This window comes from Mya arenaria, chromosome 10 (genome assembly GCF_026914265.1).
Source record: "Mya arenaria isolate MELC-2E11 chromosome 10, ASM2691426v1".
NCBI classification, from domain to species: domain Eukaryota; kingdom Metazoa; phylum Mollusca; class Bivalvia; order Myida; family Myidae; genus Mya; species Mya arenaria.
Genome location: NC_069131.1, coordinates 17,164,640 through 17,180,965, shown reverse-complemented (window position 1 = coordinate 17,180,965; position 16,326 = coordinate 17,164,640). Strand labels below are relative to the sequence as shown.

The window sequence follows — 16,326 nt, the reverse complement described above, 5'->3', positions numbered from 1 at the left end:
TTAAAATAAACAACAAACATAGAGATTTTTTTTAACATATATGGAATAAAATTCAACTAAGTAGGATGTATTTGATAATATATTCATTATAAGGATTAAATAAAAAGGTATTTAATTTTTCTTTTCCTTTTTTTCAAAACATTGTTATATCAAAATACAAAATTCTTATAATTAAACAGTTAGATATGATTAATAATTTATTCATACTATATATTAAATCATTTATAAACAGGAAATAAACTCTGAAACATAGTAATATAACATTAAGATAATATTCCCTATATAACATATAGATGGTTCACTTCGTCTCACCAAGTGGTCCACTTAGTCCTTGTTCACTTGGAAAGTGGTTCAATTCGTCCTACATTCGTTTCAATAACTGAAGTTGTTAAATATTCCTAAGCCCATAATGTTAGAGTTAATTGTGCAGTGGGATCTCTCTCCTTTTGACAATATCTTTCTACATGTGTTAGCCAGAAAATGGCAGCAACAGCTGAATTAAGCTGAGATTACAGCAGTAAATGTAAAATTACAGTAAATAATGTGAATTTAGATGCACGAAACTGCAATTTTCGGGTAAACAACAAAATATATGTAATCACGCCCTCAGTAGAATGCTTTAGATTCCACTCGCAAATTGTGAATAACAGCCACTAGCACAATTGTCAATATAGCAATTATAAAAAAAATATTTTAGCACTTGAATAATGTCAAAAGTAATGACAGTGTCCGTGGTCACTGAAACCTCCTGGTCCACTGGTGAATCCTCCTTGTAATGTCCTCTGAAATACGCCTCGATCCCTCCAGCTTACTGTTTGTAGGCAACAAAGTTTGGGTAATAGCTCTGTTTAATAAAAGCACTGTTACTTAATTAAATGCACCTTTCACAACGCACTGTTACGTATATATATGCACATTTAATCCTCTGTTCTGATATAAACACTGTTGATAGGACTAATTGGCTCGAATAAGGGAACATGTATCAATAGAGTTATTCTCCCTTCCCAAAAAAACGTCCTCGTTTATAGGCTTTTCAACTAATCGCTCTGTACCGGGTCTGCCAGGATCCTTCCTTCCAGACATCTCAGTCACTCAATCTGTACGGGTCTGCCAGGATCCTTCTTTCCAGGCTCCTCAGTCACTCACTTTGTCCGGGGTCTTTACGGGTTTGGTTTGGTTGGCGCCAGTTATAACAGTATGGTTATCCGGTATAAGAAACCAACGCAAGTCAGGTTCTTGATTTGTAATCAATATCATGTGGTATTGAAAACTGCTTCAGTACACCTCTCCTCACGCACAGTGATTGAAATGGTTAGTTAGTCTCTTGAAACAAACCTCCAAAAGACTCGCATGGATTTTAAAGTTACTAAAATGAGACTGCAGAAAATCGTGGGAAACAGTGAGCGAAATATCCACGAACCAATCATAAGAAAGGTTACATAAACCTTTGACCAATCAGATTCCGTGAAAGTAAACCATGCTGAACTGATGATTAAAACAGAAGTATTCCAAAGGATATCAATAAGTAAAATCGGCAATGCACAGTCCGGTTAGATAATCATCGGTCTGGTCACAATATAATCGCATATTTCTTAACATAAGTATCCTAAGTCTTGGGGAACAGGCATAATCGCACCAGTTTTTAAGAAGGGTGATATAAACGACGCTAAAACTTATAGAGGAATCACTTTAATAAACATCATAGCCAACTAACTCACAAATTCTCCTTAATAGATTAACCAACTACAGTATATACCATGTTTGCGTTGTGTACCCTTTTCAAATTCTTTACCAAATGTTCACATTTTTAACAATATCAACTTACTATTACTGTCTAACATTCTCTTCAACGCAAACTATTGGCTTTTTATTCAAAATATTCAGTGTCCTCAATATGAACATGTCCATAAGAAACGTTTGAGGTCCATTGCACATATATTTCTTAGTTCCCTTCGATGTGCCCTTATCAAAGTCACCTCTTATTTACCTCTTAACCTACGACTATGAATTTGGACTGTAACATGTACAGTGAAATAAACAATAAGAAACGCCGCAAAACAACGAAACTATGTTTTCAAAGATTGGCAGAAGAATTTCAGCCTTTATTGTTCGATTCAGTTTCAGCTAAAATGCAATTCCCTGAATGTTCTCCATAAACTCTTCCTAAATACCAAGTTAAGTCAAGATATGTCAACCTTAACTAAAATTATTCAGTTTCAACCATTTTCTATTTTTAGAAACAGTGACCTTGACCGCAGTGGCCCCAAATTTGATTTCCTGAAAATTCTCCATAAACACTTCCTAAATACCACGTTTAGTGAGGAGATGTCAACCCTAACTAAAGTTATTTAGTTGCAACCGTTTTTTTCTATTTTTGCTAACAGTAGCCTTGACCCTAGGGGGTCCTAAATGCAATCCCATGAAAGATCTCCATTAGCTTATTCCATATACTGAGTTTGGTCAAGATATGTCAACCCTCACTTAAAGTTAGTATGTTTCATAGGTAAGTTTGACACCGCCCACCCGCCCGCCGGAACGATGACGTGCAACATTATATTAGCCATGTTTCACTATGTGAAAACCAGGCTAAAATCAATAGTGTCATTCACTAATTCACTATGTGTTTTTACCTACAGTCTAAATGACCTAAGGTAACCATTTAATATATATGTGACCCCCCCCCCCCCCCATAATGGTAAACACACTGTTGTGTATTGGTCCTAATCCTTGTAACCCCCTGCTGAACTGTCCTCATATCAATGTGGATATGTCAAAGAATAACTGGCCATTTCTCTTTTCTAAACACCACCTTCCTCCCAATTGAGAAAATATTAATACTAATAATAAACCTCATATATATATACTGCAGTGATAAGCCTCATATTTTCATATAAGTTCCTTCTTTGCCTATAAAACTTTAATTCAAGGTGAGTTTTAATCGATTGACAGACTGGGAATTTGAGGAGTATATTTATTATATACAAATCCTATACTATTCAAACCAACATCAACTATTGACTTATTTTTGCAATTCAGTTCTTCTAAAGGAAAATAAATATCCTCTGTGTTTTTGTTTTGCTTTACGAGCCGAACAAAGAGAAGACTTCGTATTTTAAAGTCATGTCCAATTGTCTTCTTATTTCATTGTGGTGTGTATTGTCAGAAAACAAATCAACTGATTTGATTGCTTAAGAAGATATGTCAATGTATTCAAAGGGTACGTTTGTTTTAAACAGAAAATCTTGTCTGCTATTTCTGATATTTTGCTCTTGAGCTATGACTAAATAAATATTTGTAACATGATACAAGAATAAAATTTAACGTGCATTTCTTATTTCTTACTTCTTTCCTTGATTGTTGAACTGAATATTAATATTGTTGGCCTCTAGTGTGTGATGCTCAAAGAAAATAACATGAGCAGATGGAACAAGCTGAAGTAAATGGTTACCACCACCACCACCTGACTCACCAATTTATAATTGTACTGATTCAACTTACCCTGACAGGTTTTTATATAATACCGCACTGCTATTGATAGACATAATTGAAAACTGACCTTGTATTGCTCAATACAGTTCAAATTCGAACGGTCGATATTAATTATCTTTTTTAATTACCGAATTGGTTGTTTCTTGTGCCACCAAACAGGGTATATTTATTTTTATTTTCGACTACTGGGCTTGTCCCAGTAGTTTCCATTGTGTTATTGATAAATGTCTGTGTTCCGACAGAAGCTTAAAATCTAGATGCCTTATTTGAATCTACTAGGGTTCATATAGAATGTCACTTCTTTTGCTTAAGAAGGACCAGTTACGATATAATTAAACACCGGGAGATTTGCTAGCCTTTTTTCTGTAGAGCGGTCTTGAGGTGTTCAAGCTTCAAGAGGATAACATAAGTTTCCAGTTTCCAATCTTTACCAGTTTTTACGACAAAAGATATTATGTTGGTAAGGTATTTACGAGTTTACTTAAAAGGGTATATCATTATTTCCGAAGTATCTGCTCAGGATTCAAGATGTACGAAGGTCGCTGTCTGATTTAAGCCTCACAAGTGTCTGGTTTCTTAAACGGGTTGTTATAGTCAATATTGTAGCCGGCATGAGTCATTATTGTCTACGACATTCTTGGATTGGAGAGTAGCTTGTGTTCTACAAGCATCTGTATAACACAGCCCGGGTCCATGTTTTTGTACATTTTTTATGCTGTTTGCAGCTTTTCACCTGACACGTTCGAGCTTGCCTTCCACCTTTTGGCGGCATAGGTTTGATTGTTCAACACGGATTTAACTAGAGTGCCATATGCATTTTTTTGCAACTACATGTGTAATTCTAATCAGTGATCAAAATTGGGATTTTACACAAGCCCTATAATCTTCTTATGTGAATAAGTCCGATTAGAAATGAATAAGCCTGAAAGAATCGCATCAATGACAGAATTTACATGCTATGATAGTTCTGTTAAAATACAAGTCGATGTGTACATTTTCCTTTTAGAGGTTGGTTAAATAGATTATAATAATAATTATTCTCGATTTTTTCTGTTGATTGATAAAATATAGATGATATATGTACTCTACAAAGGTTAAAAAAGCCCCTGAACATCTAACAATATTTTGTCAATTGGATTCGTTCATGTACGTTTAAATTAAAAACTAAGCATATTTTATTAAAAAACAGACGTTTAACAAATATAACTATCAGTTGCACTTTTAGATAATAATTCATTGAGCAGTCGGGAACCAATCCAAAAATAAAAACAGAAGACTTCTACCCGCTCAAATAAGTTGCCGGTCGTGTTTTACCCACACGAAGAATGAACATGAGAACATTTGCAGTCTATACTAACATCATAATACTTCTTGGCGTTGAATCTATTGTCCCAGGTGAATGCCCAAGTCTAAGGTCACGGGGATCTTTCTATAAGATGCGTTATCATCCATGACTTTTTTAAAAATTAAATACACCTTGGAAGACATTCTTTAGCCCCTTAACCGATTTCGTAAGATTTTCCATATCATAGATAAAGAGTCACGTTGTTTGTATATATTATTGCAGTTCGCATTGGAGTACGTGTATATATTTTTTTGCTGCCCTAGTATGACTAGTAATGTATAAGAGTAATATCCGAGTACTTGTATATTTTCCCTGACAGATGGATATTAATTTTAAGAGTCATGTCCTAGTATATACATTTTTCCCTGGTATCTGTATATTATATTTGGTGTAGATGTCCGAGTCTGTGAATACCATAGCATGATCAATAATTCCCGAGATACTTGTTGAACCGTTTTACTAGTGATGAATTGTTCAGTTACAATAGCTCAAATTGTTAATTTCGTTGACCCCGCAAATTCCCAGCCTATTAATAGACTAATCGTATAACCCTCCGGGAATTTGACTTCAATATTTACTATTTTAAGCAAAATGGGAGCTATATACAGACACATAAGGAAATAAATACCTAAAGAGATTATGCACCAGGCAATTGTGACCACGCCCCCCCCCCCCCCCCCCAGGTCCGGGGAATAGCCGGGACTTTGACTTTCGGTCCAGCCAACCCGGGTAAAATCCCCGTCCTGCGGGGACTAACTGATGGTAAAATCCCCTCCAAATGCCCCCGCACCCAAGGGACCCTAGGTAAGGCCAATTCCACGCTATATTTTGCGCGAAGAAAAAAACACCGCATTCACCCGGCACTGCGGGGCCACCTGAAAGGTAAAAACACGGCCCATGTCCCCGGCTATCCCCGGTATACCCCCGGTTTCTGTTGGGTCCGCGGAATGTCTATGGGTTCATAGATTGACAGTATTCATTTCAGTGGGGCATATGATACGCTACGAACAATAGCATTCTTCGGTTACGATATATTGATCTGATTATTCATTATTTTGTCATTGATCATTACAATAGTCGTGGTGAATTACAAGACCAGTGTAAATTCATATCGCTTTTAACAACTTTTTTTTCAAATAAAAGACAATGAAGACTTCTTTCGGTAACGAGGTTTACCGAGTTTCCGCAAAACACCCTGCGCGTGGGCTGGGATGAACCTATCTTACACGAGCGGCTATGGTAGATGCTTTTTCTCCCACCTCAGTTAAGCAAAATTAAGTAAAAAAAAGTATTTTTTAGATCTCTTTTTTGCATTGTGAAAATAAATGCGTATGGATATGTGATAATTCGTAGTTGTCATGGATATGCGCGCAGTGATTCAGATTATGTTAATAGTCAAATTTAAATAGTTCTGAGGAGAATGAAGCATTATTTCTTGAAGGTGCGTGAAAACCTTTTAATGATGACATTTGAAGCGAAAAATATTTAATTTGCATGCTAAATATTGCTACAAGACAAGATTTCTATGATGCTACAGACGACAGTCTTCAACAACGGATGTAATTACAATGTGATTACCATTAAAAAGGAGTTTCATACGGGTTCTTGTTTTTCTTTGCCCGTGGGCAAGACTTTCTAGCATGGTTAAAATGTTGAATGTATGAATCTCCCCTCCCAAACTAATGGTGACTGTATCATTGGTACAGATCCTGATGACGATGAACATGAAATAGAAATTTACTTCAGCGTCATGCTTAACGCTGTTCATGAAAGTAGTATACTATAGGGTTGGGAAGATGCACATTTAGAATATTTCCTCGGATACGATTGATATGCACAAACTTGTGCTAGAGAGCAATGACTTTCTGAAGCATATGAAAACCGAACAGTGGTGTAGAAAAATGAAAAGAATGGTGTTGACAATCAATTGCATTGAAGATCGACCTGTTTGTCCATCGCGTTGACCAAAAGGATCTTTAACCGCAAAAACTGAAGAATACAGAAAAGTTATGCTATGTTGTATGTGTATTATTGCATTTTCCCCTCAAAAGAAGAATTGATGGCATGAACAATTATGAACTCTACCATTCTGTGTATCATTTTCTGTAAAATGACTTATTATTCTTATCCGTTTATGTAATTCTTTATTTTATTACCTAAATGATTTGTCATATTATTCACTTTATGTATTTCAAGTGATATAATGCGTGTCATCATATGTTGACTGATTTTATAGATGTTAAGTTTCAAATAAATGTATTATTTTGTAAACATGTTTTCTTTTCCTTTATTTCTTTACTCAATTAAAATACCCGTCTCACAGACTTGAAATATAAATGTTTGATCATGAATAGAACGCAGGAGGAGCATATCCTATCACAGTATTAGTTCGGTTCTAACAATGCAGGCAATCAAGCAAATGACTCAACAATCAAGATTCGTATGCTATTTAACGTCAATCTAGACATGCATATAATATACCGAGGGTTTAATTGGCGGGTATGAACGATCAGGGTGATATAGATTTAATGGCAGTTTATATTATTGATTAATGCAACGATGGAGTTAGATACCTACTCATTGTTAAGACATATAACATAACATACATAGCATAACATTTATTCAGCATTAAATGACATATCATCTATATCCAAAATGCAAAACATATTAAATAAATCATATGAAACAAATCATCGTGAAGAGCAAAGACATAGTCAATAGAGAAGTATACTATATATCATATCAATTCTCAACATAATTAGGTTCAAGATCGTAACAAAAGTGCATGATATAAATATTTACTAACACAGTGCATAGTTTTTTCGCTGTCTGAGGACAAAAGGGTAATTTTTTTTTTGTTTTGTTGGCCAATGGCAAAAGTATGGTTTAAATAATTGTTTTCGTAGATTATGATATTTTGGACATATGTTCACGTTTCTATCCGTTCGACCATTAGTTAATAAAATACCTAACACTGTATTGTCAGCAATTAAAGATAATCTTAGTGTCCAATAGTACCCAAAGTTTAGATCGGACAGAGGTTCCGAATTTATCAGTTATGATTTTAAAAACGTTTATGAAAATGCGGGGAGTTTACTTGCTAATTTACAAAGCACTGTTAAAGCAAACTATGCGGAGCGAGTCATTCGTACCCTACGTGGGATGGTATTAGGAATGTTAAGTTATCAACAACTTAATAGAGATATAGATCCCGTTCAAGATATTGCGAATAGTTACAATAGTTCCCCTCATCGGAGTTTGAATGTATTAGCACCTAGTAAAGTTATAAAGAAAAATAAAACACAACTTTGGAGTGAAATGTTTCTTAAACCTAAATATATCCAAAATCGTCTTCTCGTTTTATATATAAAATCGGTGATTTGGTTAGATTAAGTTACACTAAACATCTTTTTAAACGGGCTTACCAGTAGCAATATACTACAGAAGTTTTCAAAGTTTAGGGTAGAGTATTTAAACCCGGGTTTCCATTGTATAAAATTATTGACTTGAATAGAGAACCAATATCGGGTTATGTGATTCAGAATGAAATCATTCTTGCTGATAAAAATGAAGACAGTCTTTGTTTTGTTGATAAAGTTTTAAAAAGAGAAAAGTCCAGAGGAAACTAGAGTATTTTGTTCGATGGGACGGGTTTGTGAGAGACAATGAAATCAACAATAGTTTTGTTGATAAAAAACCTTTTAGTTTTAAAGTACAGTAAATATTTCCAATTAATTTTGATGGTTATTGGAAAGTAGCTTTAAGGGCAATCAGGTTACAAACAGATCTGATTGTAAGGTTTAACCAACATCGTATTTATTTATTTAAAATTAATATATTCGAAGAAAGTATTCCAAATTTAAGTGAACGCACGTTGTTGAAAAGAATAGACAAAAACGAAGAAAAAATGGAATTAATATGTGTTTGACACTCCATTGTATTTGCCGTTAAATAGATCAGAGTTTCAAGAGATTAAATTTGATATAAAAACTGTAAATGACAATTTTGCATTTGATAAGTTCACAAGTGTTACTTACGTTTCACTTCAAACGCTTCTCATTTTATCCAAATTATGAATTAATCTAAGTTGTAAGTACCAAACCCACAAAAATGGATAAACTATTTGTAACAAATAAAACACACGGATATGCTTTACTTTTCCGGCTCAGCAAACTGTAAACAAGGCGAAAAGCGAACTGAAACGAGAAGGTTAAAAAACGCCTAAAATCTCATCTTTTTCTCATACATCAACCAATCCTTCAAGCGTTAAGAATTCGGTCACAAAAAGACATTGAGACATCCAACAAAAAAAGGACAAAACAAACTGCAAAAAAAAAATACAAAAAAAATACAGAGACCTGTCACAACCTGGGACGTATTCGGTAATACAACATGTCATACTTCACACAAGATGGATTTTCTGAACAGAAGATATCAAAAGTCAAAGAACTTAACAAACACTTATCAGTCATCATTTTTGCCGCAACCTCCGCCTTCATGCCGCCCCTGCCCTCACCTCTGGATCCACAGCCGTCACCACCGCCTCCATTTTAACACCTGCTCCCAACTCTGGATCCACCATCGCCACCTCCGCCTCCATTGCCGAACCTGCCCCCATCTCTGGTTCCATCACCACCACCTCCGTCTCCATTGCCGCCCCTGCCCCCACCTCTGGATCCATCACCACCACCTCTGTCTTCATTGCCGCACCTGCACTCACCTCTGGATCCATTACCGCCACCTCCACCTCCATTGCCGCACCTGCCCCAAACGCGGGATCCATAACTGCCACCTCCGCCTCCATTTCAACACCTGCCCCCACCTCTAGATCCACCACCGCCGCCTCCGCCTCCATTGCCGCCCCTGCCCTCGCCTCTGGATCCACCACCTCCACCACCATTTCCGCACCTGCCCCCACCTCTGGATCCACAGCCGCCACCTCCGTCTCCATTGCCGCCCTGCCATCGCCTCTGGATCCACCACCGCCACCTCCGCCTCCATTTCAGCATCTGCCCCCATCTCTGGATCCACAGCCGTCACCTCCGCCTCCATTGACGCAACTGCCACTACCTCTGGATCCACCACCGCCACCTCCGCCCCTACTGTCACCCCTGCCCTAACCTCTGTATCCACCACCGCCACCTCCGCTACATTGCCGCCCCTCCCCCACCTCTAGATCCACAGCCGCCACCTCCGCCTCCATTGTCGCTCTTGGCCCCACCTCTGGATCCACCACCGCCACCTCCGCCTCCAAACTTGCCCCTGCCCTAACCTCTGGATCCACCACCTCCACCTCCACCTCCATTGCCGCACCTGCCCCCACCTCTGGATCCACAGCCGCCAGCTAAACCTTCATTACCGCGCCTGCCCTCACCTCTGGATCCACAGCCGTCACCTCCGCCTCCATTGACGCCCCTACCCCCCACCCCTGGATCCCCCATCGCCACCTCCGCCTCTACTGTCGCCCCTGCCCTAACCTGTGGATCTACCAACGCCACCTGCCCTCCATTGCCGCCCATGCCCCCACCTCTGGATCCACAGCCGCCACCTCCGCCTCCATTGCCACCCCTTGACCCCACCTCTGGATCCATAGTTGCCACCTCCGCCTCCATCGCCGCACCTGCTCCCACCTCTGGATTCACCACCTCCGTCTCCATTGCCGCCCTGACATCGCCTATGGATCCACCACCGCCACCTCCGCCTCCATTTCAAAATCTGCCTTCATCTCTGGATCCAGAGCTGCCACCTCAACCTCCATTACCGCGCCTGCTCTCACTGGATCCACAGCCGTCACCTCCGCCTCCATTGCCGCACCTGCCCCACCTCTGGATACACCACCGCCACCTCCGCCTTTACTGTCGCCCCTGCCCTCACCTCTGTATCACCCACCGCCACCTCCACATCCATTGCCGCCCCTGCCCCCACCTCTGGATCCACAGCCGCCACCTCCGCCTCCATTGCCGCACCTGCCCCCACCTCTTGATCAACCACCGCCACCTCGGCCTCCACTGTCGCCCCTGCCCTAACCTCTGGATCTACCACCGCCACCTTCGCCTCCATTGCCGCCCCTGCAACCACATCTGGATCCACAGCCGCCAACACGCCTCCATTGCCGCTCTTGACCCCACCTCTGGATCCATAGTCGCCACCTCCGCCTCCATTGCCGCACCTGCCCCCACCTCTGGATCCCCAGCCGCCACCTAAACCTCCATTACTGCGCCTGCCCTCACTTCTGGATCCACAGCCGCCAACACGCCTCCATTGCCGCTCTTTACCCCACCTCTGGATCCATAGTCGCCACCTCCGCCTCCATTGCCGCACCTGCCCCCACCTCTAGATCCCCCATTGCCACCTCCGCCTCCACTGTCGCCCCTGCCTTAACCTCTGGATCCAGCACACCCACCTCCGCCTTCAAATCCGCCCCTTCCCTCACGTCTGGATCCATCACCGACACTTCCGCCTCCATTGCCGCACCTGCCCCCAACTCTGGATCCACAGCCGCCACCTAAACCTCCATTACCGCGCCTGCCCTTGCCTCTGGATCCACAGCCGTCTCCTCCGCCTCTATTGCCGCACCTGCCCCCATCTCTGGATCCCCTATCGCCACCTCCGCCTCCACTGTCGCCCCTGCCCTAACCTCTGGATCCAACACCGCCACCTCCGCCTCCATTGCCGCCCCTGCCCCCACCTCTGGATCCACAGCCGCCATCTCCGCCTCCATTGCCGCACCTGCCCCCACCTCTGGATCCACCACCACCACCTCCGTCTCCATTGCCGCCCCTGCCCTTACCTCTGGATCCGTCACCGCCATCTCCGTCTCCATTGCCGCCCCTGCCCCCACATCTGGATCCCCCACCACCTCCGTTATTTGCACCTCCTCACAAGTTTTTCACTGATAACCTAACTTATTGGGAATTATTGTGCTTCACCACTCGTGAAAATATGTTTTTTTATGACACTCGTAAACTAAAAGGCACATAACCCGATATTGGTTCTGGAAGGGGACTTCAAGGACAATCACCTAGCATCGGCCAATATTGACCAAATTTGATCCCCAAACGTATTGGTACCCCGCGTTTAGGTAAAACAAGCACACTGACCGGCTTTGGAAGTCTGGTAAGACCAGAAGGAGGCGACGGGACGCCTAAAGACCTGGTTACAACTTCTTGTGAACCCTGATATCAAGCTCAGTTAGGCTCTGAAGTAACCGACTCAACTGACTCTAATATTAAGCAGACAATTCTATAGTTCCTACCAGTTCCACTCATGTATTAAAAACGGTTTGTTAGTTTTAATTGTTTTATGAAATTAGGTGCAACAACACTCGAACTGAGTTCAAATGTTCATACAGTACTAATATGTATTTATATTATATTATGATATTTATTATGGGTCACAACGTCTTTCGCTGATGCGCACATTCCGTAAATACCGTATTATAGTATATATTATATAATACATTTGTTATATTAACCATAAATCCTGCAGTATAACGCGATTGTAATATTGTTCTGGTATGGCGATCTAAGCGAGATAACACACACACGACACCCAACCTGCCAAATATATGTTGTCTATTTTTGATTTCTTCAATACATGTATGTTCTGTAAATGCCAAAGGCTTTTATCAAATTTATCAAAATCAAACGTTTGTAAAAATACGAGTGTTTAATTTATAGTCCACATTAATTATATGCTTACTTCGCAAATATTATATCAAGCTATACTCTGTTACTATCGTTATTATTTCAGTTAAAACTCAGCTTTATTACTGTATCGAACGTAACGCTGTTCTGCTCCAAACAAACGCTTGACTCAGACTGACTTCCAAAGAAACTCGCGACGCTTATATACTCGCACAGCAAACGTAGGGAAAATTATAAAAAAAAAATGAAAAACAGGGGGTCACCAGGCATTTGAAATCGTTTAATCCAGGGGGCTTGTTGGAGAATGTAGTGCTATGGGCAATATAATAAAACGTAAACTATAGAATTTCAGGAGCCTTACACCTATATACACATATTTCGGCTTTGAATCATAACTAACGACATAATATATAGTGAACCTGCAGCGTTTTTTTTACTACATAAACTTAGAACACATGCATCTTTTGCGCATTTTTTAAATCGAACTTTACTTGGTTACGTAAAATTGATATCATAGTGTACAATGTATTGAATCGTTCTTATTGATGTAACCGGATGCCTCTCCCCCCCCCCCCTTGTATCCGCTAGCATGAGGGATGAACGATTAATAGATTATTTGAACCGGCTGGTGAATTACTTAAACTACTAAGACATATAACGCCCGAAGCCAGTCTAGAAATAATGAAATAAATAAAAGTGAAAATAGCAATAAAGACAGAATAGGGTACGTGGGTCTGCTTTTATACGGGGCTGGCTTTGTTCAGAACTCTTTTGTATTCCTAGCTCCGGATTTAAAAGAAGAACGAATTTGTTAATTTGACATTAATTGCTTTCCCATAAATACTCTCCCCATTATGTAGGACACCTATTAAATATTAATGTGTCGGGGACATCCATGGCTATCACCTAGAACCACCAAATAGCATCCATCTTTGAGGCAGCTTTACCAAAATTGACCCCAAAAATTATGGGGACCCCCTATTTGCGTAAAACGAGCACGCTATCACCTAGCACCGCCCAATAACTTCCATCTTGAAGTCAGCGGAGTAAAGCTGACCACAACGTCCTTGGACCCTGTATTTGAGTAAAACACGCACATTTAGCTGCTTTGGTAGGCTGGTATGATCAAAATAAGGCGATGTGACGCCCAAAGACCGGGTATTGGTATTTAGGAGACATCCTGAGGTATCAACTGTCAATGCCTAATAACTTAAACACAATTGTTAAAACAATCAACCTGTGATAGTGCAGGTTTAATTGATGGTAACAATATGTACAAAACAGAACTATCTATCTTTTCGTCAAGGTTATTCAAGTTTGTATTTTTCAATGACGTTCAACCGACATAATTCCCCTTTGGTCTGCATATACTGTAGGGGGCTTACCTTAGTTTCACGCTATTGAAATTTACTTGACACAAATGTTAGTGGATGCCAGCTTTAAAGCAATATTCAGTTACAACTTCTTATGAGCCATGCTGACAACTCTGTTTGGCTCTCAGAAGACCGACCTAACAGTTTGTAAGTTTTAATTGTTCTACTATATTAGATTAATAAACCCTCGAACTGAATTCAAATGTTCAAACAGTAATAACATGTATTTATATCATAATATTGATAAAGAGTCACTAAACACTTCGTCTTTAAACCATGCAGTATAACGCAATTGTAATAGTGTTCTGGTATGGCAATCTAAGCGAGATAACATACGAAAGTAACCTTAATTGCTCAATATAGTTGTTTGTCCTTGATTTCTTGAATACATGTAAGTTCTATAAGTGCTATAAGCCTTTATCGAATTCATCAATATTGAACCTTTGTAAAACTTGGAATGAAAGTTTAAATTATACAAGAGTAATATGCTCACTGGGTACATATTAGATCAAAAAGTTCTATATTGTTACTATCGTTACTATTTCAGTTAAAACTAAGCTTTATTACTTTATCGAACGTAACGTTGTTCTGTTCTAAACAAATGCTTGACTCAGACAGACTGTCTTACCGGAGAAAATCGTGGCGCTTTTATACTCGCACAACAATCGAAGGCGGGCGGAACGCTACTGTCCAAAACGTTGGCAGTGACAATCAAAATAAATGGCAGGCCACAAAAAAATCGATTAAGGAAATTAATGGCAGCCGTCTTGAAAAGTATGCATCTGAAACAAAGAAATGCTCTGAATATAGCCCTTAGTTTTGGAATGTAAACATAAACAATTTTGAAAGGATGAGTCACATTATATGCTCCTGACCTTAACACAGCAGAAAATGCTCAGAATAATACCATGCCGCCTGACATCATGTCAGTACAGAAAACTGACGATCAATAAATACAAGAAATATGGATATAATGTCGCACCAGCGGTGAGGAAAACAAATTCAAAAGCATGATGATGTTGAATATAGTCACCACTATAAGTTTGTATTTACCGGATGGGGTAAAGTCTCTTTTAATTGCACTTTTGACAAATGCAAATCAAGGGTCAGTTCATGATATTTTTACCCTCCGAATGTCAACATGCTCTCAATGGAATGGGGTAAGTGTAGAACTATATCAATTCTAACATATTATATCAATATTTATAATTTTCAGGTAAGTAAACACTAATGTTAATATCAATAACAATTCTAACTTAAAATTCAGGTCCCTTTCTAAAATAACTTCATGAAGTGTCAAAAGATCTGGGCTAAACACTTCTCGGGAAACGCCCCCAAAAAATGAAACCAGGCATTTAAAGTCGTTGTGGGGGAATGTAGTGCTTATGGGCAATGCAGTAAAACTTAAACTATAAAATTTCAGGAGCCTTACACCTATATACATGTATTTTGGCTTTTAATCGTAATAAACGACATAATATATAGTGAACCTGTAGCGTTGTTTTACTACTAATGTTCCTTTCACAGCGTAGGTTGAAATCCCAGTATCAACTGACATTTTCTTACTCTTTTTCGATGATTTGATATATCAAATGGTTTTATAATAAACGGTTAATATTAATCAAAACTGTGAAAATTACAAAATATCTGCACTTAAAACGGGTTAGCCACAAGATGAGACAATTGCTAGACAATACATGTAGATACATGTCAAAAACTTCTATAAAATTAAGGTTGTGTAAAATCATTGAATCGAACTATTTGATGTATCACTTCGCTTAGAACACAGACATCTTTTGCAAATTTTGCGAAGTTTTCCAATTCGAAATTTACTTGGTTACACGAAATATATATCGTTGTGTACAACGAATTGAATCGTTCTTACTGATGTATTCGAAAGCGCCCCCCACCCCCCTGGATCTGCTAGAGGTAGGAACGATTAATAGATGAATTTAACCGGCTGGTGAATTATTTAATCTTCTGAGAAATATAACGCATGAAGCCAATTTAAAAATTATTTAATAAATAAAAGTGAAAATAGCAAAAAAAGACAGAAAATGGTACGTACGTGCACTATTCTACGGGGTTGGCTTCGTTCGGTACTATTTAATATTCCTCGCTCTGGATTTGAGGGAAGAACAAGTTTGTTAATTGCACATTACTTGCCTCCCCATAAATACTCTTCCCATTATGTAGGACTCCTATTAATATGTGAATTATGCACTGAAACAGGAACCGTCAATATTACTTTAGTAATGGATTCATCAATTATCCTTTACGGTTTTATTACATCCTGGATAATTAAGTATTACACGAGTATGTACACACATCTTATATATTGATTGATTGGTATTTAAACGTAACAGAACAGAATTCAAATTAAGTCAATGAAAGTCACGTGACTAATGGAATGTTCCCACGGTGATTGTATTTTATAGTAAACAAAACCTTATAGGAATTAAATTCAGTCAAT

General features: G+C 39.2%; 1 protein-coding gene across 1 annotated transcript; it reads right to left on the bottom strand.

The window, feature by feature from the left end:
* Positions 1 to 9,950: 9,950 nt before the first annotated feature.
* On the bottom strand, positions 9,951 to 10,491 carry LOC128204394 (uncharacterized). Its single transcript, XM_052905810.1, has 2 exons — positions 10,209 to 10,491; positions 9,951 to 10,159 (listed from the first exon to the last, which is right to left on the bottom strand). Exons 1-2 carry the CDS (start codon positions 10,489 to 10,491, stop codon positions 9,951 to 9,953), a joined length of 492 nt encoding a protein of 163 aa, XP_052761770.1.
* Positions 10,492 to 16,326: the final 5,835 nt, after the last annotated feature.